This window comes from Amia ocellicauda, chromosome 3 (genome assembly GCF_036373705.1).
Source record: "Amia ocellicauda isolate fAmiCal2 chromosome 3, fAmiCal2.hap1, whole genome shotgun sequence".
In the NCBI taxonomy this organism is placed as follows: domain Eukaryota; kingdom Metazoa; phylum Chordata; class Actinopteri; order Amiiformes; family Amiidae; genus Amia; species Amia ocellicauda.
In genome coordinates, this window is record NC_089852.1 from 4219127 (window position 1) to 4242626 (window position 23500).

Genomic DNA, 23500 nt, shown 5'->3' on the forward strand with positions numbered 1-23500 from the left:
AAAGTCAGTTCCAATGTGCAGTTCCTGTACATGTGAGCGTTAATGAGAGCAGTACTCTGTGGGATAAAGGAAATAAAAAGCTATGGCTGAGAGAGCACCGTGCAAAAGAAATAAGAAATCGCCAAAAGTATTAATGTCTCAAACGAATTAACCTGGCCAGTAAGCTTATAATTATTTCCAGACAGGAGATTAAAAATAAATACTAAAATATAATCTGCATTTTTAGGCTACTACAATGAAATCTCTCTTATTGATAGTAAGTTACACCTTCCTGACTTTCCCAAAAGCTGATTTAGGCTCTGGATTGACAGATAAACCTCTCGTAAAAGATGTGTCTTAACATCACAAAGAACAGCTTGATATTCATCAGCAGGAATTTAATAATCCAGATTTTAATTTGGATGTCAGATAAATGTGAGTTGTTTCCTGTAATATCTTGGCACAGTTAATTGTGCTTATTTGTGGTCTCTGACCATCAGGCAAATGATCATCATTGAGGATTTGATGGTGGTCCAAGTCTGCAGTGTAAGAGAAACACAACAGTTTCCCGAGACATTATGCAATAAATGTGGCGGTTAAAAAAAACCAAGTGTTTTATCAATTGATAGTGTTGTTTCAATGTAGCTTTTTAAATATTGCAGGTGGGAGCCATCGAGAACAATGCCTGTCATCCTTGCAAATGCAAATGCAAGTTAAATATGTAAATGGCTTCTTGCTTCCATATGTCAGAACATTAAAATGAGGAATCAGATAACTGCTATTTTTATAATTAAGATAGGAAAGCTGGAACTGCAAGTAACAGCTCGGCTCGGGGGACGCTGGGTGCCAAGGCAGGTGACTGTGTCTGTGTTTTATCAATGAGGCTCTGTGAATCGTAAGTCTGAAGTTAAATTAGCTTTTCGGTCTTTAGGAACATTGGTCTTGTATCCAAATAGCCATGCAATTCATCTCTGTTAGTTCAGAAACGCACTGTGTGCAATTCGAAGAGCGACAGCTAACGGGTGGACAGGCCGACTTCAACTGGGTGCTTAAAGGGTGAGTTTACAAGGGCCCCCACTGCACAGCTCGTGCCATCCCCTATACTTAAGGTTTTTACCTCCCAATCTGCCAGGGCAACGCTTTTCATGAACAGTCAAAGGTGTCAAAAAGAAAGTGTACCTGTGAAAAAACCCTGAGGGCTTACCGAGGAAAATTTGTCTTTAAGAGGTAAAGACTTTGCTAGAGATTGGAGATGTATTTTGTGTTCGCCTTCAGGGCTTTTAGGAATGGTAGGAATGAAACCTGCGATGAGATTACAGTGCCACATTACAAACAAGGGGCATGCTTATATGATCTCACGACGGGGAGATCTCAACTGTCAATTTTCTGGTTGATGTCTGTATTTATGTTTTACATTTTCAGGTTAGAACATAAGAGCATAAGAAAGTGTCCAGTGGAGAGGAGGCCATTCACCCATCGTGCTCGTTTGATGTCCATTAGTAACCAAGTGATCAAGGATCCTATCCAGTCTGTTTTTGAATGTTCCCAAATTTTAAGCTTTGACCACATCGCTGGGGAGTTTGTTCCAGATTGTGACGAGGTTCACAGAACAAAATGCATTAGGAAACGAGATCTGAAGTAAATACAATAGTTCTTGACCTGCGATAAAATTATACTTTACTTTTTATATTATGGCATTGGAACACATTTCATTTTGATGCTTTAATTTTGTTTTTGAATATATTTGTGCTTTTAAATAGTTCGTTACTTGCAAACCTGTAGTTTTCAGCATTTGTTTAGACCCAAAGTGTCTTTGTTTAACCTTACACAAAGCAAAAGCTGTCCCTGAGCAAAATGATCTTCTCTAGGGAGAAACTGGGGGATATTTTCTGGCTTTAATCCCAGCTCCGATCATCCCGCCTTGCCATATCACTTCGAACACATTTAACTATTTGCGATCACTCTGGTGTGAACTCCGGTCACACGAGAGATGTAGTGCAAGTATGAAATAGAAATGCTTGATTTGTGAAAACCTTTCCCTATGGTGCTTAGCTCTGTGGTCTGATCTTATTCATTCTGTATCCATATGTTATCCTAAGTGATCACAATGGGACTAGAGCTTAATAGCTGATGTATAGATCATGTAAACCTCAGTTCTGCTGTTAGTTGCAGCTGATTCAAAGTATGACAAGAGCCAGACAAATTCCCCAACATTGCTATATCAGGCTCAAATATGGTTCTGATTAGAATCTGAATGAAAACTAGTGGATGCAGTACATTTATATTCTCAAATTGAATCACTGTTCTCCATTGGTATTTTTGCAACACAAGGGAAAGTCTGTGTTGTTCAACATTCAGAACTCCTGCTCTGAAATTAAATACTGTTTGAAATATCAGAATGAGAAGAATATTCTCTCATCATGCTGTTGCTGTCCCGGACAATCCCGGTTCTGAGATTTGTTGAGGTTTTTGGTTTTGGTTTGGTTTAGTATGGACAAGGGCGTCTGCTAAGAAATAAATAATAGTATAGAGAACGAAGGAAAATATGGCAGGAAGGCAATAATCACCATTGCTTAGATTGAATAATGTTTAAGAAAAGTAGTATACTGTTACTATATACTACAGCATTGTCGGGAATGTGTGGATAATGAGGTTTGAAGAATCTCTTGTGATTGTAGAAAATAAACCATAAATAAAGGAAGTCTGGACAGCAATAAAACCTGGAGCTTCTGCTGTACGGTCTGAGAGAAGTTCAGTGAAATAACTAATCTCTTCAATTGTGAAACTCAAAATGTAGTATAAGAAAAAATAAAAATACATCGAAATGAAAGTTGGAAAAGTTCTCTTTTCACAGGAGAAATTAAAATAATTTTCTCTTTGTTAATTGTTAAACAAAAACACAACAACCAAAAAAAAACACCTAAACAGAAACGCATTGTCTTCCCACTTGTGGCACATTGGTCCTAAAGTCGTGTCTTAATGGGCTCTTTTTGTTCGCCATTCTCCGCATGTATCACGTTATGAAATGAGAGCTGCTGTTGTTCTCGTGACGTTGCCTGTCCCTTTAAATTCTGCAATGTTGGTCGCCGGCCCAATAATTCCTGGAACGGCCCCTATGCCAAATCATGTGCAGGGATCAGTTGCCTTACAGGACACTTCTTCCCCTTCTTGTTTAACTACGAGTACACTGTCTCAGATTCAAGGCTATATTATGATTGCTGAGCTGCCTTTTTAATGTCACACCTGACACACATCCTTACTGTATATGTTAGCAAATATTAAAAGATTGAAAACATGAAATGAAATTCGACAGGCAGTGAGGACTTGCTTTCCTGCAGGGTCTTTTTTTTTTTTTTTTGCAATCGTTGTGCATCGAAATCCTTTCAAATTAAGAGATCCCATGCATGTAATTCCCATTGTCTTTCCATTATTTGTGTAAGTACAGATTTTTTTTCCCTCACAGATCTTTGAAGAACAGGATACTGAAACCTCCTGGAAACTAGAGAAAGGCATATTGTTCTTTTGCATATTAATGTAAAGATGTTTCCTTGGGGCTATGGTTTATTAGCTAAATAAAGCATATAGATCTGATCATTATCACATAATCCAGTGGTGTCATATGCATACAACTGGTGAATCCTTTTCAATTGAACATTTTAAAGAGGGCTGTATTTCTTATTGTTTTCCAATTGTGAAATGTATATAAAATTGTTCAAATAATAAATTCCACACAACTTTCATAAAGAGTAACTGATTATAATGTTTCTTCATATGCTGAATTTTAAGATGCGTGGAAATGGGCCCAAAGTGGATCTTTGTACTAACAGGGCTGTATGATTTGTGTGCAAATTACATAACTTGGATTAATTAAGGGATTTGAAGGGTGCGAACAGACCAGAAATGTGTTAGCTACACGCCTGGCTTTCGCTACTTCACGCCTCACAGGTGTTTTTGGAAATTAAGGGAAAGGTCACAACTGCTAAAGAATAGTACGACATCCATACCGATATGTTTTATAGTGAAACTGCACAGTGCATCAAATCCCCTCTGTTGGAACTAACCGGAGTGTGCTGATTGATGCAATTAAGTCTTCTGTTCTCAGGCCTCGAGCGATGCTCAAACTTTTGATATGCTCCTCAACAGTGAACCGAGCAGTATGCAATCTCTGTAGTTGGTATGTGATGGTAACACTTTGTGACTTCAAAGTAGTAATGCTTGTGACAGTTTAGAGAAGACCCAGTGACTCCAATAATCAGCCATCAAGCACACACGAATAGTAAGAGATACGAGTACGCCGATGGTCTCTGGATGTCCAGAAGTGGATGTTGGAACCTTCTTGGCCCTTCGTGACATATTGGCTGATGCAATTTTAGTAGAGTGGAAGGAATAAAATAAATGTAATGTTTCAAACATTTGAACAGCTGAACAATTTATATTTCTGTGAAATTCAACAAGGGCGTTTCTAATTGGACCACAATTCATTGCCTAACTGGAATACTAATAAACCAATGCATGTTTTGGTTATATTATGAATGTACTTCTGTATACTTTGATACAGCTGTACAGGGAATTTGATGAGTGTCAGTTGTGTAACTACAAAGGAAGACGTTGTTCTGTAATCGGTGCAGAGGGGTGTAGTTGACCAGGATGCAGGAAATCTCGGAGATAACTATCCCGCGATAAAGAGGATTATTCCTCACATGACAAATGAATAGCAATTTTAAAAACACAATCGTTATTGTGGTTTGATCATTTTTATAAGAATATATTTATCCCAAATCTGTTCATATTTCTTGAAATGGGTTTCTCAATGGGTTAATTAATGGGTTAATTAATTGAGGTGGACACTCAGTCGACATCTTTAATTTCTCATCATTACCAAAGAGAATAATATCAACAGCCGACTCATTACATGTCTACAGTATATTCACTGACAAAATGCTTTTATGTTTTAAATTATCCTTTTAGGAATAAAAAGTAAAACCATCTTAATTTTCTAGTGTGACTAACAGGATTTTCAGTATAATGTCATGGAAAACATAGTGTTTTAAAAGATAATTGCCTGCCTTAGAAATGCCTCCAGTCATTATCTAAATCGGTTAAACAAATCTGAGTAACATTGAAATGTTTGTGTCTTGGGTAAGTTAACATTTTAATTTATTTCTGATGACTGATATTAGTGGATGAAATTGAGTCAAAGCTAGATTGAAGTACTACTAGTATTTCAGTATTTTGGTTGCATGTTTTGAGATATCCTCTTACTTTAAGAACCGTTTCACCAGTTATTTTGTAGAGATTTCTTGTTGTATGTCTTAACCTGTTTTCCTGTCACATGGTCCATCTCTACCATTCGGAACATCTCTTGGTTGTCTAAGATCACAAAGGTGGATTTGTAATAAAGCGTTTATGAAAGAACAAAGAAAGAAAGTGCTGTTCCGAGTCTTCATGCATCTTATATTAATGGTAAATGGGGAAACTTTAATTCTGGTGCAAATATACTCTTTCTTCATTCTTTGACACAAATCTTTTGAATCCAACCTTTTATTGTCGTTTGTAGATGACCAATCAATATTACCTCATGCACAGAATACTTGAGTTCATTAAACTACTTTCTCTTTCCATATCGCCACCCACTGTCACCCTCAATGTCTTTTTGGGCCACTCTGATTGAACATTAAAATCGATAGAAAGAAAGGAGAGGTAAAAAGTGCATACTATAGGCACAATATAATGGGAAAAGCTCTATAGAGACAGTTGACTCTGTGAGAACATCGGCTGAGAAACAGCATCTGCACCAGAGATTTCATCCACCAGCACAGCTGAGTGACGGGCCCGTGGGTGAACGCTGCGAGGGCTGAAGGTCAAATAGTGAGGAGATCATGAATATTCCCTGGTGGAAGTTAATTAACCAGTAATATGAACAGGCTAACACCCCCCCAAGATCCTGGACTTAAATTTTACTAGGCAGCTTTTCTACAGCTACATTGTCTGTTAATGACTTAATGATTAATGAAGATTATTTTCATTTATGTAATGGAATAACTAGATAGACACGCTGTAAGATGCAGTGCCTTTCGTGAATGGTCTCGACATCTGCAGACCTTCTGAAGGAACAGCATGTCCTGAGAAGTTTGGTTATAATAAGTAACATTCATAATCGAAATGGCCACAGTCGCAAGACATAAGATACGATGGAAGTCATAAATGTTTGATAGACAATTAATCTATCAAATTATTAGATGTACCATGTTAAAATAAGAACAGTTTATTCCAACTGTAATACCATCATTTTTTTATGACGCCTATTAAGTGTAGAAAGATTAAGTTAAATAAGAAATACATTTTAATACCATTTAAGGTCCCACGGTACAGTATTACGATGTTCTTAAACTAATTTTCAGTTGTAAAGGTAGTATTCCATAAACTATAATCACGAGAAAGCTCTTGTTAAACTAAAATCTCTTTATTTGAGCACCGCTCTTACATCTACACTATTACATTAATGTTGTATTGGATAGCTTTGGCTTTGATTTTTACTTTTTTTAATAGGACAAGCCTATAATCCAAGCGGCCATATTAAATACTTTTTTCCCTTCTGTATTTAAACTCATCCAGGATATAAAGTTACACTTGAAACTGTGAATGTAGGCCATACCAGTGGAGTAGTGGATCATTTTCAGCAATTCAAGTTCTTCTGGTCTGTATGGGTTCACAGGACATCCGTTATAGATGTTTAGTTTTGGAAGTAGCTGTATCCTGTTCTTCTGAAGGTGTGTTATCTTGCTGTAAACCAACCTATGCTATTGTCTTTTACAGTTGCTTTCTGTTACACAACTTGCTGGTTTACAGTAGCACGCTTATTTCTGTTTTCAAAATCAAAGGTGGTTAGAAATAACCTGACCTCAGCTGGCTTTGTTTCCCATCCCGTACTCACGTCATCCATCTGCCTCATCTCGCAGTGCTGCTTCTGAAAAGGGAAGATGGAAATTCTTAGGAAACCTGTTTTTTTCTGGACCTTGGTGATCCAACCAACAAATTACACTCGCACTGCAGGAGAGGCATTTATTTTACACTCAGTCCAAAAATGCATTACGACGACTCCATCGTATAGCGCTCTGTTTAAAGTGACTGGACTCGGCTGAACTTTTAAGAGTCTTCTCCTTTATATTTATAGATTTGTCCAGAGGGAAGGGGTCATGCCACTGCCTTGAGCTGTGATTGGTTGAAATCAGAAGCGCTTCATGAAATACTGTTCACCTGCTCTCTGCACATTGTGTTTTATCTCTAGTTGTGATTTAAAATTTGCTCAGCTAGTGCCCTCCTGTGCCCCCTTCTCATATAATCCTCAGTTCTCCATATGAAAGCCTCTTTCTTAACCTGGCGGTTCACGGCATGCGTGGCACAGGCACTGGGCATGCTGCCTCCGCGCTGTGATTGATAATGCTCCTCATTATTGGTGCTATTTCATTTCTAGCTTCCCGGGGATGGTCTCCAGCTGTGGTTGTCCGTCTGGTTCGAGCACCTGCTAATGACTCTCCTCATTTTCCTCTTACGCCCGGAGACGGTTGCAAACATGCGACGGGAGCAGGTCGCGGCGCTCTGGCTCTGACCTTTAGAGCAGAAAGACGATCTATGAAAAGGGGTGATGCATAATTCAAAGGAAACAGATTAATTTTTAAAGATGCGCCCTTCATGGGAAGCAGTACATCAACACAACCCCTGCTCGTTTGAGTTTTCGTGACAGTTTATTCATTTCTTCTTCTTTTTAAAGGGTACACTCAATCCCTAACATGCCGGAAAAATGATATTTTCAGACGCTGGCTAAACGTGTCTTTTTAAATAAAGTTTGCAGAGGTAATTTTGAAACCTATGCTATTATCCAAATGCAATTCGGCGCACTTCTCTCCTGTAATGCTTACTGATGCAGATGGAAAGATTGATATATTCTGAATCAGCATTATTAAGGGAGTCCTACATGCTCCCCCCTCCCTCCTGGCACGTGCTACAAGGGCAAAGAGGTTTATCACAGAGGAAACAGATCCCTTTCTTCTTTTACGTGTGAAACCGCGTTTAGTTTGAGTGTGTAGCACCTGCTGAGCTAACCTCTAATTTCTAGCTCCGGGAGAGAAAAGGAAGCAGCAAAGGAAAACTGTCAAAAGCTGCTTGGTGCACTTTGGGGGAAAAACAAAATGACAGGAACAAAAATGAGGGGAAGATAAGATTAGGTGACAGGAAGCTTCTGTAGTGTAATTCATTTTCACTGTCGCAGGGGAGAATTTACTTCTCTTAGGCTATGATGGGCCGATCTGTAGGTAAACATTTGAGAAAAGGTCTTCCTATGGAATGATATGTCCAACGTTTTGCCCGTTTTATATCCAACGCTGGATTTTTACGGACCGCTAAAACAGTACTAAAAGCAAAGCAGAAATTCACAAAGGAACATGCAAACATAACTTAATCTCAAAGATCATATTTTCCCCAAAAGCTGCAGCGAATTTGTAGCAAACGGTTGCAGCAAAATGCCATCGCTAAAAACTAAAATACTAAATATTGTTTGCAGTAATTGTTAATTCATTCAGTTTTGTTTAGCCATGCTTGATAATTGATTTCCATTTCAGTTACACTTCATAATAATATGGTGTGATTCCTCGTGAATTAATATGTGAATAGCACAGGATTAACACATGGATGTCATGCACTTCATCAGAGTTCTGATGTTCATCACATGTATCACAGGGTTAGGGTTAGGGTTCATGTGCTCAACATCAGAATGCCAATGATGTTCGTGAGGTATTGATGTTTTAATCCTGTAGAATTCATGAGGAATCACTGCACCTTATTATAAAGTGTTACTGTTAATATTTATTTGTAAATTAAAATTTGTACAAGATCAAATATGTTAGATGTTAATTGTGCCATTATAACAATGATGCTTCCTTAGATTATACAATAGGTCTTTCTGGTTATGGTGTTTGTGGGTTTCTGATATAGTTGTTCTCATGAATCCGTTATATATTAAGGCAATACATTATCATTTGGAAAGGTCTTCAGCATAATCCTGCCAGGGCTTAGATTGGCTCATTTTGCTGCATACGGCTGCCAATTAAATTCTCTGGTCGTTTTGGTTCAAGTTGCTGCTTACAGACTTGGGTTGAACGCCGTGCTCTGAAACTCTGAGCGAAAACATGATCGCAAGGTGGATCTGAGTGAGACGATGCATTCTGTTGATTTGACAGTCCAATATGGTGTGTAAACTGCCAGCGCTCCCCCAGAGCGATGGGTACATCTGTGCCATCAACTCTGAAAGCCATATCTATCTATCTTCTGGGTTTTACCTCCTTCCAAGTCTTTAACAAAGTCATTGACTTGATCATGAGGATTAATTGGATGAATCCTTCCTCAGTTTGTGATGAATTCAAGGTGCATGTAGAACTGTAGGATTGAGATTCTTTTGAAATAAGGATTGGCTGCCCCTTTGTTTACAATCCCCTCATCAAATGAAGCATTATTGCTAACTGGAGGGACTGGGATTACTACTAATGGATAGACAAAGTGATATTTCAAAACTTGCAGCTGAATGACTGCTGCTTAGTGTGTTATTGTTTTAATAATTATGACCTGGCCTCCATTCAGGCAGGTAATGATTGTATTCAATTGATCTAACAGAAGTGCTTTTGAACATCACCCTGACTTCTACAATTATCCTCTGAATAGGTTTTTTATTTTTTAAATGTGCTTCAGTTAAAATAATGCCATTACTGCCTTCATGTAGCACATTATTATTTTTTTGTTTTAATTTTTGCTTTTAAACATTATGTTCACAACAAACCCATATTCACCTCGAACAAGTCAAAACATTGACCTTTCTGTGAATCGCAAATCGTAAACATTGTGTGAGACCACTTTCTACTACTTCCAAATAAAAACGAGATCATTTACAAGTGTGTAATGTTCTGTTATCAGGAAGGTCAAAGTTTTGATTTGCTCTGGGCCAATGTTTTCTCATTTTCATTCCTTCTCCTCTCTTTAAATAATGTTATGTGATCTGCTATGTTGTTTTGAGGACCTCGAGTTTTATGCAAGTCTTATTTCAATGAGAGGCTTCAATCTTTGTTAATCTCATCTCAGTTTTATTTATTATTCTAGAGACCGTTCTGAAAGCTAAAAGTGAATGGCCGAAGACCTTGCCTTTAGCTTTCTTGAGAAAAAGTTCTATATGATAAAACCAAAGGTTTTGTCAGCTTTGGTCTGTCACTAGATATTTCTCACAGATATTTCTTGAAACGATATATATATATATATATATATATATACACATGTCTCAGGAGCTGCTGGTGAATTCTAAAATAGGTGGGCTAATGATCAATATGATAAATATTCTGCTGTGTCTTCATGTATTAATCTGCACTTAGACATATTCCCAAAGGAGATGCTATAGATAGTACCAGACCTCCGCCATATCTTACCTCATCAGTAACCTTTTCATTGACTGGTGTTTCGTAATGGCACTGGAGTTTGGTTATAATGCAGCAGGGGGACCGAGGTACGAGCGATGCTTAACCAAGTCTAACCATGCCCCTCCTCCCAGACTTAACGGCATAACGTTGCACCAAAAACATTGTGTGGTTTGATATTACAGTAGGTGCTGTAAGGACCCTCTAAAATGCTTCATACTCGTAATCCCATAAGGGATAGAAACTCAGGATGTACAAAAGCAAAACATCTCTATGTGGTGTAAATGTACTTGTTTTTTTTTGTCTGATTCTTTCAGTCTTCTGTCTACTTTCCTCAAGAAATATCCAGGCACCTGGTGTATGTTCTGTTTGGACCCCTTGTATTAAATAATAGATCCCAGTGGCAGCATTAATTGCCTTGTTTAAAATGATGACTAAGGCCACGCAATTTGTTCACATTTCTTCTTTGCAAAAATGTCAGTTATCTTATTTAACAAAGACAAAATGAACTCCTCTTTCTGTTCTATGGTCCGCTGACAGCTTTGTGTACAATTTCAAAAGCCTCTTTTTAGTGTAAAATGCTGGCTTTGAATCTCCTCTTTAAAACATAATTCAAATGCAGATGTGATTATAACCTTGACTGGCAGAATATTGTTTAAGACCATACAATATTACAATACACCTCTCATATAATTTTTTTTTTTTTTTTTTTTTCAAGAGAGCAGTTGGAAATAACCAAATTGTACATAGAACTTCAAAACAAATGCTTAATCTTACATTTAACCTTAACCTAATCCAAACTGTGTGTGTGGGGGGGTATATATAATTACACAGACACACACACACACACACACACACACACACACAAACATATTTGTATGGAGAAAAGTAGCAGATTTTAAATTTTTGGAATAAGTTTGATAACTGCTGCCCATATTTTCTGATATCTTAACAGCAGTTTGCAGTCAAACAAAATTAAATCCCTGGTGGAAAAATAAAATCTAAAATGAAAGGCCGAAATAACTCTTCCACATCTGTAGGAGAGGCGTTTGAATTCCCCAGTGAAAGAAACTCTTTGAACTGCAGGCAGTTATGTGTCAGTGTATGACTAAATGGCTTTAAACCGATTATAGCCAATGGTTGGTAATGAATCAATGCTGTACAATTAAGCAAATAAGAGTTAGAGCCTTTCTCGGTCTGATTCAGACTGCAAATGACTTCTGACAGAATCACTTCCCAAGCGTCATCTTTATATTTTATTTATTTTAGTGTAGCTATACAATAGTCAAAACAACTCTTAATATACACAGCTAGTGTGATCCACTTGTCATATTGTTCTTACTTGATTCAGATGTGCGGATAACCGTAGCATCTTTATAAGAGGTCAGTACTGACGTGTGTTTTGCTTGTGGAAGTATGTGTGTATATATCCCATGAATAATGCAGTGACATTTAACACTATTGACCTCGGGTTTGCTATGGATCACCTGCCCGCCTCCATTAGTCTCTTAACTTCACTTCTTGATTGGTTTCACTTCCATGTCTGTCTTTGTTCTTCATCTGTTTCTTCTCCTCAGACCATTTTTAATACAAAGTCGCTTCAGATCTGATCATGCCACTATGGTTCATCTCTCCACGCTGTGTTCTCAGTTATATTTCATGATTAGGGACATGTTTCTGATTGCCTGGATTTGAGCTCCGTTTCACATTGTTCAGTCGCGAATCTGAGTGTTTTCCACATGTTGTCGGCTAATTCACTTTGCAATCCATCATGGCAGGCTAGAGGTTTGCCTTTTAATATCTAAAACCTGTCTAAAGCCATTTGAGTGTGTTGTTAAATCCTCATTTATCTTCCAATAACCACAGCAAGTCAATGTGAAAATTGGCAAACTTTCACCTTGAAAATGTCTTGCGTTTGAGCGTTGGCGGTCTCATGTTAACTCCTTCCTACCATTTCCAGTGCCTCCAAGTGCTTTTTTCATAGATTACAAGACAAGATATTGGCCACTGTTTTGAAATAAAATGCTGTGATTATTTATCCACATACACTCACCTTGGGCTGACTTTAATTTCTTACATTATAATTTCTGTCTGACTTCCTTTGATGTATTCAATACAATTTGGGTTTCTTTATCATTTGATGGGCATCTTCCATACTGACCTATTTTCAGCTTTAATTTCTTCACTTGGAAGAGAAAGTCTGAGAGAACGGAGCTGATTGTAGAGTATTTCTTATTATTGATTATTCTGAAGCACCGGACCGTACGAATGTGGCCCTGATGCAGCACATAGAAGCAACCTATATTACTTATCAGATGTCTGCACTGGCTAAAAAACTTTTATTCATACACAGAAATGGCTTTTGGTTATGACTGCAAAACTGTTCCACAGAATAATCTGTAATGCTGCCTGATATTTGTAATTTTCCTCCTCATTTCAGTCTGTGTTCTTAGGATTTGAATTTATTAGGTAGTCTGATATATTGAAATTGAGCAGGCCAATATGTACTGGGGGAAAAAAGCATAAAAGCCCTGACCTTGCTCTGTAATAAAGGCTTCTCTAAATATAAAAAATCCTAGAGAGAACCATGAATGTATGGAATACAATTCAACCATTTCAGAGCTGTCACTGTACGACTCATGTTGAAATGCAATATTTGTTTATCATTGTTAATGGACACAGATAGCGATGGTTAGTGAGGAGAGAGTTGCCAATATAACATTTCTGTGAGCACAGTAACATCGGGAGAGTCACAGGATTATTGTGCCCGGCGATTCTCCTGTCTTCCCTACCAAGACATGCAGCCAATTAAAGGCAGTTTCAGAGCTGCTGGATTTTGTTGACGCATTGCCTCCTGACTCTGTGGGATTGGCTGTTTAACGAATGCCAAATGAGTCAGGACTGGCTTGGGAGGTGAATATCGATCTCTCCACCAAAGCAAATGACAGCAGAGGCCTGAGCTTCTTTCTTGAGCGCTTTCACAGCAGCACCTGAAATATCTCGCTCCACATCCCCTCATTCGGTGCTTAATTATAGGGATAAAGCAAGGTGTTCCTGTGAAAACAGATTGTTTTCTTTGTTTCCATAAAGATTATCGTATCATACACTGACTTCCTGTATTTAATATAGAAATACGATGAGGACTTACAATGCGATGTCTGGCAAAGATACATTCTCTCTCAAAAGCATAGGATTCTTTATAAATATAAGCATTATATCGTAAATATATATCATTTGTATATATATCCCCATCACCACATGTCAATCCCCTGCTGGATGAAGGCTCCCCAAGATGTTTCCATTCGCTTCGCTCTATAGTTCCTCTTTTCCACGTCACGCCTGGAACATGTGTGATTTCTTCTTCCCATTGTCTATGTGGTTGTCATCTGTCTTTTTTAATCTCTGGGGATCCATTCAATATCTTCCTTGATCCATATTTGATCTGTTCTTCTTGCACTGTTTCCAGCCCCTTGCGATTAAACATTTTCACTCTTTCAATTGTCACTTTTTTTTCTGTTCAGATCCATTAATCTCTTTTTCACTCTTCTTGATACTCCAAGCAGACACATTCCCACGATCCCTTGTGTCGTCCACAGTTTCTGAACATTTACACAACCATGCATGTGGACTTATTATTCAGATACCGTCGGAAGGTATTGGATGGGTTCTCTTGTTGGCATCTCCCGTGTAACCGGCTCAAGATAGGCAGAAATCAATAAAAAGTTAATTGGCCTCAGAATAAAGCTCAGGCATTCTGTTCATAGAGCTGATGTAATTGTCCTTATTTCTTTCCGTGTACTATACAGTGCTGTGGATCCCCATACTCCACACACCCGCCTGCAGTCTTGTATATGTCACAGTCACTTTGTACCTCATTGATGTGTAATACCGGAACTGTCTCTCTGTTATTGTGTTACTGTCTTTGTGCACTATGTATCGGCAAACAGACCAATTCAGCAACACTGCTGTTCTGTCCTGCGATTCTTGTAATTAACCCAGTGCATCTCCCATTTGCTGTAGAGGTTTAAATCGCTTCATCCCTACTTGTGTTCATAATATAAAATCAAATATATAAACATAAAATGTATTCTAAATCAGTCGGCCTCTCATAAGTTTGTATGCTTTGGGCAGTATTGGACTGGGTTTAGTCATCTACCCTAAATTAATATCCCAGTTTTTCAGTTTCGATTTTTATTTAATTAGGTAATTAAATCATGTTAAGAGACTCGGCTGTGCAGAACTGTCTGGGATAACAGCAGTAATGGTTTAAGTGCTAGTTCTGTTTTTGTGTGGTTTGATTCATAACCCGGCAGCTTTGTTCATTTGACATTCTTCTCACCTACGCGTTTTATAGGAGAGAACAATTACCCGGCGCTGGGGACCCCAGTGGGCCAAACCAGGATCCACTATGATGCAACATATGTGTTTTAGACTGTAATTGAAGAGACTCGGTGGAATACTATGCAGCTGAAAGTTTCACTATGATAAGAATTACACATGCACTGCTTTCATATACATTGGGAATCCATAAAAGGTACATGGCCGAGCTGAGCTGCTAACTTTGTCGTAAGGATCTCTGATGGTTGCTCCAGCTGGCTTCATTTTAATCAAAAGTCTACAGTTTATAATGGTAACATTTTCCAATTAAATAGTGAAGAAAAATGCAATAGGAATGTAATGTATTTAAAATGCAACTCTCCCACTGGATCTTGAAATGTAAAATTGATTTTGTTCCCTTTACTTGCAATCTGAGGTCAGTTGCTTGAAAATGCCACCGTGAGCGGCTCAAGCGAGTGTTCTGTGTATTGAATAAGATTATTGTGCAGATAATAAGTGTGTCTGCTAAAGTACTGTAACCGATCCAAGACTTTTGTCCGGGATCTGAGCTCGGCCACACGGTGACGTTCTGCAGTGGTGCAGTGCTGTGCGTTTTTAAGGGGCTGCTCTTGTGTTGCAGATAAACGCATTTGTTTGAGTGTTCAAAAGGCAGTGTAATGCTGGACTGCATTATGCTACGAGTAGTGCATCTTTTGGTGCAGCAACCTAGTTATTTTGAGAATGTTTTATACTAATACACTCATCTTGTGCCAGGTTTGAGATAGTAATACAAATTATTATAATTCATTCATCTCCACTTTAAAAGTTAGTAAGTTCAGATGTTTTAAGAACATCTGCTTTTTTGTTGCAATTTAGTTCAAATACTGCCCCTCTGGAACAGCAGGGCATTGTGGGAATATTACTAGCATGAGCACATCTTTCTTATAAACCCCTGTTGCTCCCAGTGTGAGTACTGGTGCAGTTCAGTGTTGACGCACATTGCAAAGCAAGATGCAGCTCTTTGCTACACTACTGCATCCGTGTAGCGTCTGGTGGGAGGGAGCCCACAAGCTGGGAAGTTACCATCCTTTGCCACGCCATACATGTAATTTTTCTTTGCCGCTGTGATACATAGCCTTTCAGGTATAAAGGTTAATTTGATTATCTAGCTGGATTAAACAAATGTGGATTTAATAGTGAAAAAAACCTGACTTGCAATGAACGAGATTTGGCAATGTATGGGTGGTATGACATGTTAAAACAAACATCAGGGACATCAGCGCTATCGGATTCTGGTGACTTTTTTTGTGTGGATGATGGGGAAGTGAGGGACCAGTCTACTTCTCCTGTAATAAATCTGACAGTTGGTATTTTGTTCCTTTGTTAATCCTGTATGTGAGAGAAACTGATAAACACTACAAGCATTCGGCTTCCACTGTGGTACTAGAAGCCAAAGTTTCTTTTAACGAAAGAGGAAAAAATATTTCAAAGGGATTTACACTGACTGTCTACAAGACTGTTAATTTCAATCTGCAATCTGCAATGTCCTCTAACCTCAGAGTCGACCAGTTCCCCCAGGATCCCAGAAGAGATCCGCTTAAAATCCTCTGCAGATTCGGTGTAATTTAGATGGTTTGTTTACAATATAGTATCTGTGAGATTGTATGGCACATTACCAAATATTTCATTGGATAGAAGGGGGAAGAAAAGTGTTTTATGTGCTGATCGCCTGGAGGATTTTTAATAACATTGAGTAGGCTTATATAATGCATCTCAAACCTGAGCATTTTACTTCTCAATTAATAGCTGCAAGCTGTGTTGCTGGTTGCATGCTCCTGTGCAAATAATGGAAATCAAAGCAGTGGAGAGAGCTTTATTGAGAGAAATCATCCATACACAGGGTTTTAATGCGCGCTGTACGGCCACTCTTTCGTATCTCAGATCTGCCTCATAAATACAGATTAAGTGGGCTGCTTGCGATGCAGGGCAGGGTGGAAGCCTCTGTCATGGACCTAAAGGGTAGGAAGGGGAAGTCTGGCTCCAGTTCTTCCCATAAATCCCACTGGAGGCGATATAAAATGTCTAGTTTAACTGCAGTTCCATAAATGTGCTTACAACAGCTTGTTGGCATTTGTATTGTGACATACTTTACAGATTAGCAAAGGTTCTTGGGTTGGAACTCAGACAGAATTAAATGCCTCTAAAACAGTTTAATTTTGGATTGGGTGGTGTAGTTGTTAAGACTTTGATCTTTTTTAGGTTGTATCCAAATGATCTGGATGTTTTAGAAGGAAGAATATATTTTCTTTTTAAATCTTGATGAGATTTCTCATAACAAAGGGTCAAGACACTTATAAAAAGTACTTGACAACATTTAGCAATTTAATATGTGCTTAATCGAAGTAGTACGTGTTGGATAAATCATGCTGTAAAAACAAATGTACAGCGTGATGTCACGAAGTTAAAGTGGCGTCATTAAAACTAATCGATGTCAAGATAAATGACATCGATAAATTTACTTTCAGCACGTTGGGGAGAATGCATTTCTTTTCATTTTTGCAATGTGGAGAAAAAGTGGCACAATGGAGGCCGTCCATCTCGAAAATCACTGGTGTGTGAACCTGTCAGAGAGTGTGTGATGCGGAGACGTGTGCCGAGCTCAGATACAGAATGGAGATGTTCCCAAACATCAAGGGCAGGTCATCAATAGTCAACCGCAACAATGGGTGACAGCTGCCGCGCTCTCAGGTGATCGTTGCAGAGTTGTCGGAACACCGTGATTTATTATCGGAAGTACTGAGTCAATGCAAAGAGGTGGCCTAATGGAGTTTTTCATGCGTTTTCAAGTCACTGCATTGTCTGGGCACCTTGCTCTATGCACCTTTAGAACTTTGTTTAAGGGCGAAGTGCCTAGAGACAACTACATGTACAGAGACCAACTGATGATTGATATTTTTTAAGGTGTGGGCTCATGAAACGAAAACCAGTGTAGTCACAGATCATTTGTCAGGCCTGGCCCCTCAGATCTCCAGGTTTTTCACAAACCCAGCAGATGCTGGAAGATGCAAATGAACAGCTTCTTAAGAGAGGGATATTTCCACTGTTTGATGCACCTGTGATTTTTTTCCTCAGCTTCAAACGTGCCTGACCGACATCTTCCCTGGAGATGAGAGTCTCGGCAAGGGCTGGCCAGTAAACTCCACTAAACTCAATCCCCTTGAGTATGTTGCACCTCATCCTGAAATACCTCCTCCTTTTTTTAAGACTCTGCTAACATTTTACTATGTGTTAGAAACTTTAAAGAAGTGGAGGCCTGTTTGTGTTTACTATACTTAATGCTCCGGGCGAAATCCAATACCATTAAAAAACTGAAATAAGGAAAGTGAAAAGGTTCAAAGAAAAAATGCAAAAGGCAGCCAATCCTCAATTCTCAGATGAACAGGTAACTGAAAATAGTTTTTCTCCCCCCTGTCACAATGTGTCAGCTAATTTCATCGACACGCAGTCATTTTGTAGTTTTTGTGTTTATTTTATTTTAAAAGCTTGTTGACACTAATCCCGATTGGAGAAGAAAAAAGCTTGGGTAAGTTGCAGTGGTGTCAAAATAGTCAACTCCGATGGGGATTGTTGTTCATGCCAATTCTGTGAGGACTGACAATCTGAAAAAACACCCATTGCTGTAATTAAATTGCCATGAAGAATTGTATTTTTCTCCTAACAGTTTGAATGTGGTCATTTACACATTTAATTTGTTGTTACTGGCCTGTGATAGATAGTCAATCTCCGAGCTGATAGAAGCTAATGATCTTGTAGAGACAAACTCTCTGCAGCTGCAGACTTGTCCCAAAGTCCAGTTCTTTTCAAGCTTGTTGAATCATCATCTGGATTTAAATCTTAAAAAACTGTTCAGCAGCAAAACAATCACAGATGGGTTACTGCAAAACAGTGCCTTTTAAGTTCTCAAGCCTTGATCCAAGTCCCGACAGGAGGGGAACACTGTTTTAGAAATTCTATTGATTTTGAGTTTATAATAAGCAAAGCTATGTCAAGAAGGAAAAGTATTACATTGTTTGAGAACCCAAGAGTTTGGGAAAGTTTTAATTAGACAATCCTTTTAATCATTACTCTGCAATGCCTTCACCAGTGTCATTAAGCTTGTAGGTAAGGGCATCCACGGTCTGCGTTTCATCTTTTGGATTCTGAAAAACGATTGAGACACAATTCCCTCGTTGAGGACCTGTCATTTGCTGCTTGTGTGTTTGTGCTATATGTCTCGGTGTGGAATTCACCTGGTGCTGTCGTGGGTATCGGATCTAAGCCTTGGAAAAGGACATTCCCTTCAGACCTGGAATAAGTCTGGTTGCTCTCCTCTGAACTGCCTCTAGAGCAGCGATATCTTTCTTGAAGTGTGGAGCCCAGAACTGTCCACAGTATCCAGATGAGCTCTAACTAGTACATTGTACAGTCTGAACATCACTGCCCTTGTTCTCAATTCTACACTATTGACAATATACCCTAACATTGTGTTTGCCTTTTTTATTGCTTCAGCACACTGTTTGGATGGAGAAAGTGAGTCTCTATAGACTCCTAGATCTTTCTCATGTGTTACTTAATCTAGTTCTATCCCAAATCCAAATCTTCAGTTTAGATATGACAACATGTTTATTCTGTGATCCTGTGAACTGGAAACTGATACTAGATTGCTGTGGCAAAAGCAGAGGACTTACAGCAACATATTAATGTCATCTGTAAGTTATCTGCCCCTAATTAATACTTCCCATGATCAAATCTTAAAATGATGGGTGTGGCACAGAATTAGACCTCATCTAGAGGGAAGGACTAGACACACAGTCATGTGTAATTCATGTCGATGTCCTGTCTGTTGGTGGACACATTTTCTGTAATTATCCTACAACCTAACAAGCTTTAGCTGTGAATGTACATTTCCTATAAATGGCACCTGAAAGCACAACTTTAAAGTGATTTCGTTACATAAAGTAAAAAGAGAAAAAGTTGAAGGCAAAACCGCCTTCTGAAAAAGGGGTGATGTATGATACATAATTTTGTGGAAAGGTCTTTTTGGTTGATTTTATTCTGGTTTTGAATGCAGTTTTTAGTTTTTTGTCTGATATTCCCTCAGTGTCACTGTTTTAATTGTTGGCAATGGTGTCAATGAGCTTTCACATTAAAAATAAACTGCTTTGCCCGTCTCCCAAAGCACAGAAGTGGACAACAGGAATTATGCCGGGTCGGGGTTAAGTGACTGTAAAAGTGCAAACTGCAATAGGATGGTTTCTCCCTCAGTCTCTGCAATGAGGAGCATGAGAACAGGAGGCCTATTAAGCTGATGCCTGTGGCAGATGAAGGGGAGCTGTTAACTGGAGACCTTCAGGAAAAGGTTGACTGGATAGGAGGTTTTAAATACCAGTGTCCAAGCCTTACTGTGTTAGAGGAGAAATACCGGACTCAGAATAAAGGTCGATTTTGTTGTGGTTGTTGATCAGAGCTGGATTTTTCACTCTAACCTCTGTGAAAATCTAGCCAGCTTTTATTAAACTTTCCTTTAGTGGACTTTATATTATATTCCATGGCAACATTTGTAATATGAAATTTTATTGTATCTGATACAATATTGTTCGTTTGCTTTTATCTACTGCACTCATACCAATCCTGTTTTATGCGTTGTTCTGTTGGAATTGCAGTCCCATGGAAATATGTGGTTTCTGTAAAATGGATGGATTTCAGAGCTGGAACCGGTTCAGGGCAATAAGACAGTTTTCTTTGAGGAGTACAGTTGCGGCTGATCTGGTCTGAGATTTGCCATTTTTCCTCAGGTGCAGCTTTTTGTTCGCCCTGCATATGAAAGGATTTGGTCTGTGTTCACTTTAAGCGTTAGGATCTCTGACAGGGATATATCTCAAAGGTAGGCTTCATGAATAATGTAGAGATGCTCTAACCCGGAGCTCCGTGAAGTGCAGGAGCTCAGGAGTGGATATTAGGGCTCTCGATCACGTCCGTGGAGAGGCCGCTGCTTCCAAAACCTTTCCCACAGTTGGGAGTGTGCCGAGGGGAATTGTGCTTCACGCAAAGCGGCCCTTTTGGAGAAAGCCTATAAAGGTTCACCCTTTGAAAGCACTGCACTACATCGTTCATGACTGTGATCTCGGCAAAACTAAAAATTCAATACCAGACTGTATATCCCATCCCTCAATACAATCTCTCAGTGTTGCCTGATTTGATTGTATTCCTTCTTGTGGCTTTTGTATCTGTACAGTATTATGATACAGATTTTGTTTTGCTCAAGAGAATTCATCTAGGTGCCCTCGTGCTGATGGATGATGCAGATGCTTTATGGGCCAATTCCATTGAATGGCGTGAAGGAGGGGTCTGCAGCACTTTGTGTATTATATTGCATACCCACCGCGGCAGATAGACAGGTGACTTGACTGTCTGTTTCTCTGCAAATTAAGCCCACAGGGAAAGAGTCTCTTTGCACGTGGAAACTGAAGGAGTTCTCTGTGTAATATATTAAATAACCCAGACCTCAGAAAGGCTGCAATGATAGTAATCATCTGGAGAAGCCAAGCGTATACCGTCACACCCTCACTTACAATTATTCCCCCGTGGCCGCAGACTGTTCCTGTTTTGGATTTATACGTGTCTTTCTTTCAAAAACCTTTTTAAAGTGATGCTTGATTGTTTCTAAAGATTTTGCAAAGCATTCTTAAACATGTTTTTCTTCTTCCGCACTGATCTTTTAACTAATGCTCTTTTTTAAAATCTTTTTTTCTTCCAGGTCCGAGTGTGAAGGCTCAAGAAGTGTCAGGTATGCATTTAATGAATTCTCTTAATACATCGTGACATTCTCTCAGGACTGCACCGTTTCAATTAACCCCTGTGCTCTGGTTGTTGAAATAGGATTTCATCATTCGACGATTATCAGCAAGGAATTAAGCATTTGCCTTTTTTCTGCATCTCTACTTCTTTTTCGTCTTTTATGATCCGTGACATTACTGGTTTAATCACCTGTGGCTCAAACGGTGTTGTGGTGATAAGCCAGTACTTTGCCTGAATCAAAATGCTTGTCAGAGATTTGTGAGTTATGGTTGGTGTTGTCCCATATGCTGTGTGAAGTGGCTTTGGTCCTGCATGGTGCAGATTGTGTGTTTTGTTTGTGTACCATACAGAATTTCATGCATTTGATTACGTGTTATAGCTAAGCCTAAATTAATCAATGTATGCTGTTCATTCAACCTAATTCTGTACATGTCATATCTCTATTTGCATGCATTTCATTGTGGTTTTTGTAAGCTTTTGCCAAATACACAACAGGGTAACTCTCCACCAAATACTGTAGCTGTTGAACACTTCTATAGGACAGTAGTCTTTATTAGGAGTTATGAAAGTATTTTTGCTTGCTTTGCTTTTGGCTTGTGGAAGACTTTTTAAAGCCACACCCCTCGTCAATGAAAACTCCCCCAGCTTTAACCGAATGAAGGCATTTCTGTTAACGAGAGGAAGATGTTGTTCAGCAGATCTTTTGTTAGTTTTTAGTGGTGTGGGTGGGTGGAGGGCATTTGTGTGCCATTCATCACTCCATGTAATGTAGATTTTACTTGAAAACTAGATATGAACAAGTTTTTAGTGTACTATGTCGTATTTCTAATTCCACACTGATATCGGTGTAATGTTTTGTACTTGTAATTCAGCAGAGATATTGGTCTGTCATGGAATGGACTCTTATAGGCAATACTTATTGGATTTGAAGCATTTCCTATTTCCATGGAAGGATTTATTTACCCTACATGTTTCACACAGGACCCTAGATTTATACCATAGAAATCCCTCTTCATTGTCATCATTCAAAATGGCAAGTGTGGCATCAGACCAGTGCTAATACTGTGGGTGACTGCACTTGATCTACAAAAATAATAGAAAGTGCAAGATCCTCTTTTCGAATCCTGATATAACTCTAACTTGTTTAGAAGTGCGCTGGCTCCATTCAAGCCCAGCTAATTGCCATTTTCAACCCATCATATACTGTTTCCTAGTGGCTTTGTCAATACTAAGGTGATGCCAAATACAAGCAATGAACAACCGTGAAAGTGCAATACAGGGTTCTTCACATTTCCAGGGCTTTACATTCACTCCCTAACACATCTGTAAAACTTTCAAAGGCATGTGAGTTATGTAACAGTTTTTTTTGTTTGTTTTTGTTTTTAAACATAACTGATGATTAAATCTCTTAAATTCTATTTGAATAACTACTTGTATTGTAGTTGTTTTTTGTTAGTTGTTTTTCTATATTCCTTGGAGGTTTCTTTTCTCCATTTTAAAAACTAAAATTAATATTTTGTAATGCATTCTCCCCAGGGCCTAATTGTCAATGCAAGAAGAGTGAGCTTCAGGGTCAAAGTGGTATTCTGAAGTAAACATGAGGAAAATAAAAATGATGTAATAAATTATAATATCAAAAGGGTTGCATTTAACTTATCTGACATTGAATGGGTATTTTTTTTAGTACTATATAAATAAGAGCATGTATTCACATAAATAGTGTATATTGGTTTTATAGTTCAGAATAATACATTAGATGTTTTTGTGTGTGTATGTGTGTGTACAGCCTTCTATCCAAGTGAATGCTACCAAAAAACAGCCCGTCAGCATTCCAGTGAAATTATTTTTGAAGGCCTAACTCAAGGTCCTGCTTACTGTAGCTTTAAATCAGCAGACACTTGGCAAAGAGAGTG

General features: G+C 38.6%; 1 protein-coding gene across 3 annotated transcripts in view; it reads left to right on the forward strand.

The window, feature by feature from the left end:
- Positions 1-23500, forward strand: part of iqsec1b (IQ motif and Sec7 domain ArfGEF 1b) — a 170026-nt gene that overhangs the window by 15389 nt on the left and 131137 nt on the right. For all 3 annotated transcript variants that reach the window (XM_066697787.1, XM_066697788.1, XM_066697793.1), the window contains exon 2: positions 21547-21576. In XM_066697787.1, coding sequence (XP_066553884.1) covers positions 21547-21576 — 30 coding nt within the window. The remainder of the gene's footprint in view (positions 1-21546; positions 21577-23500) is intronic.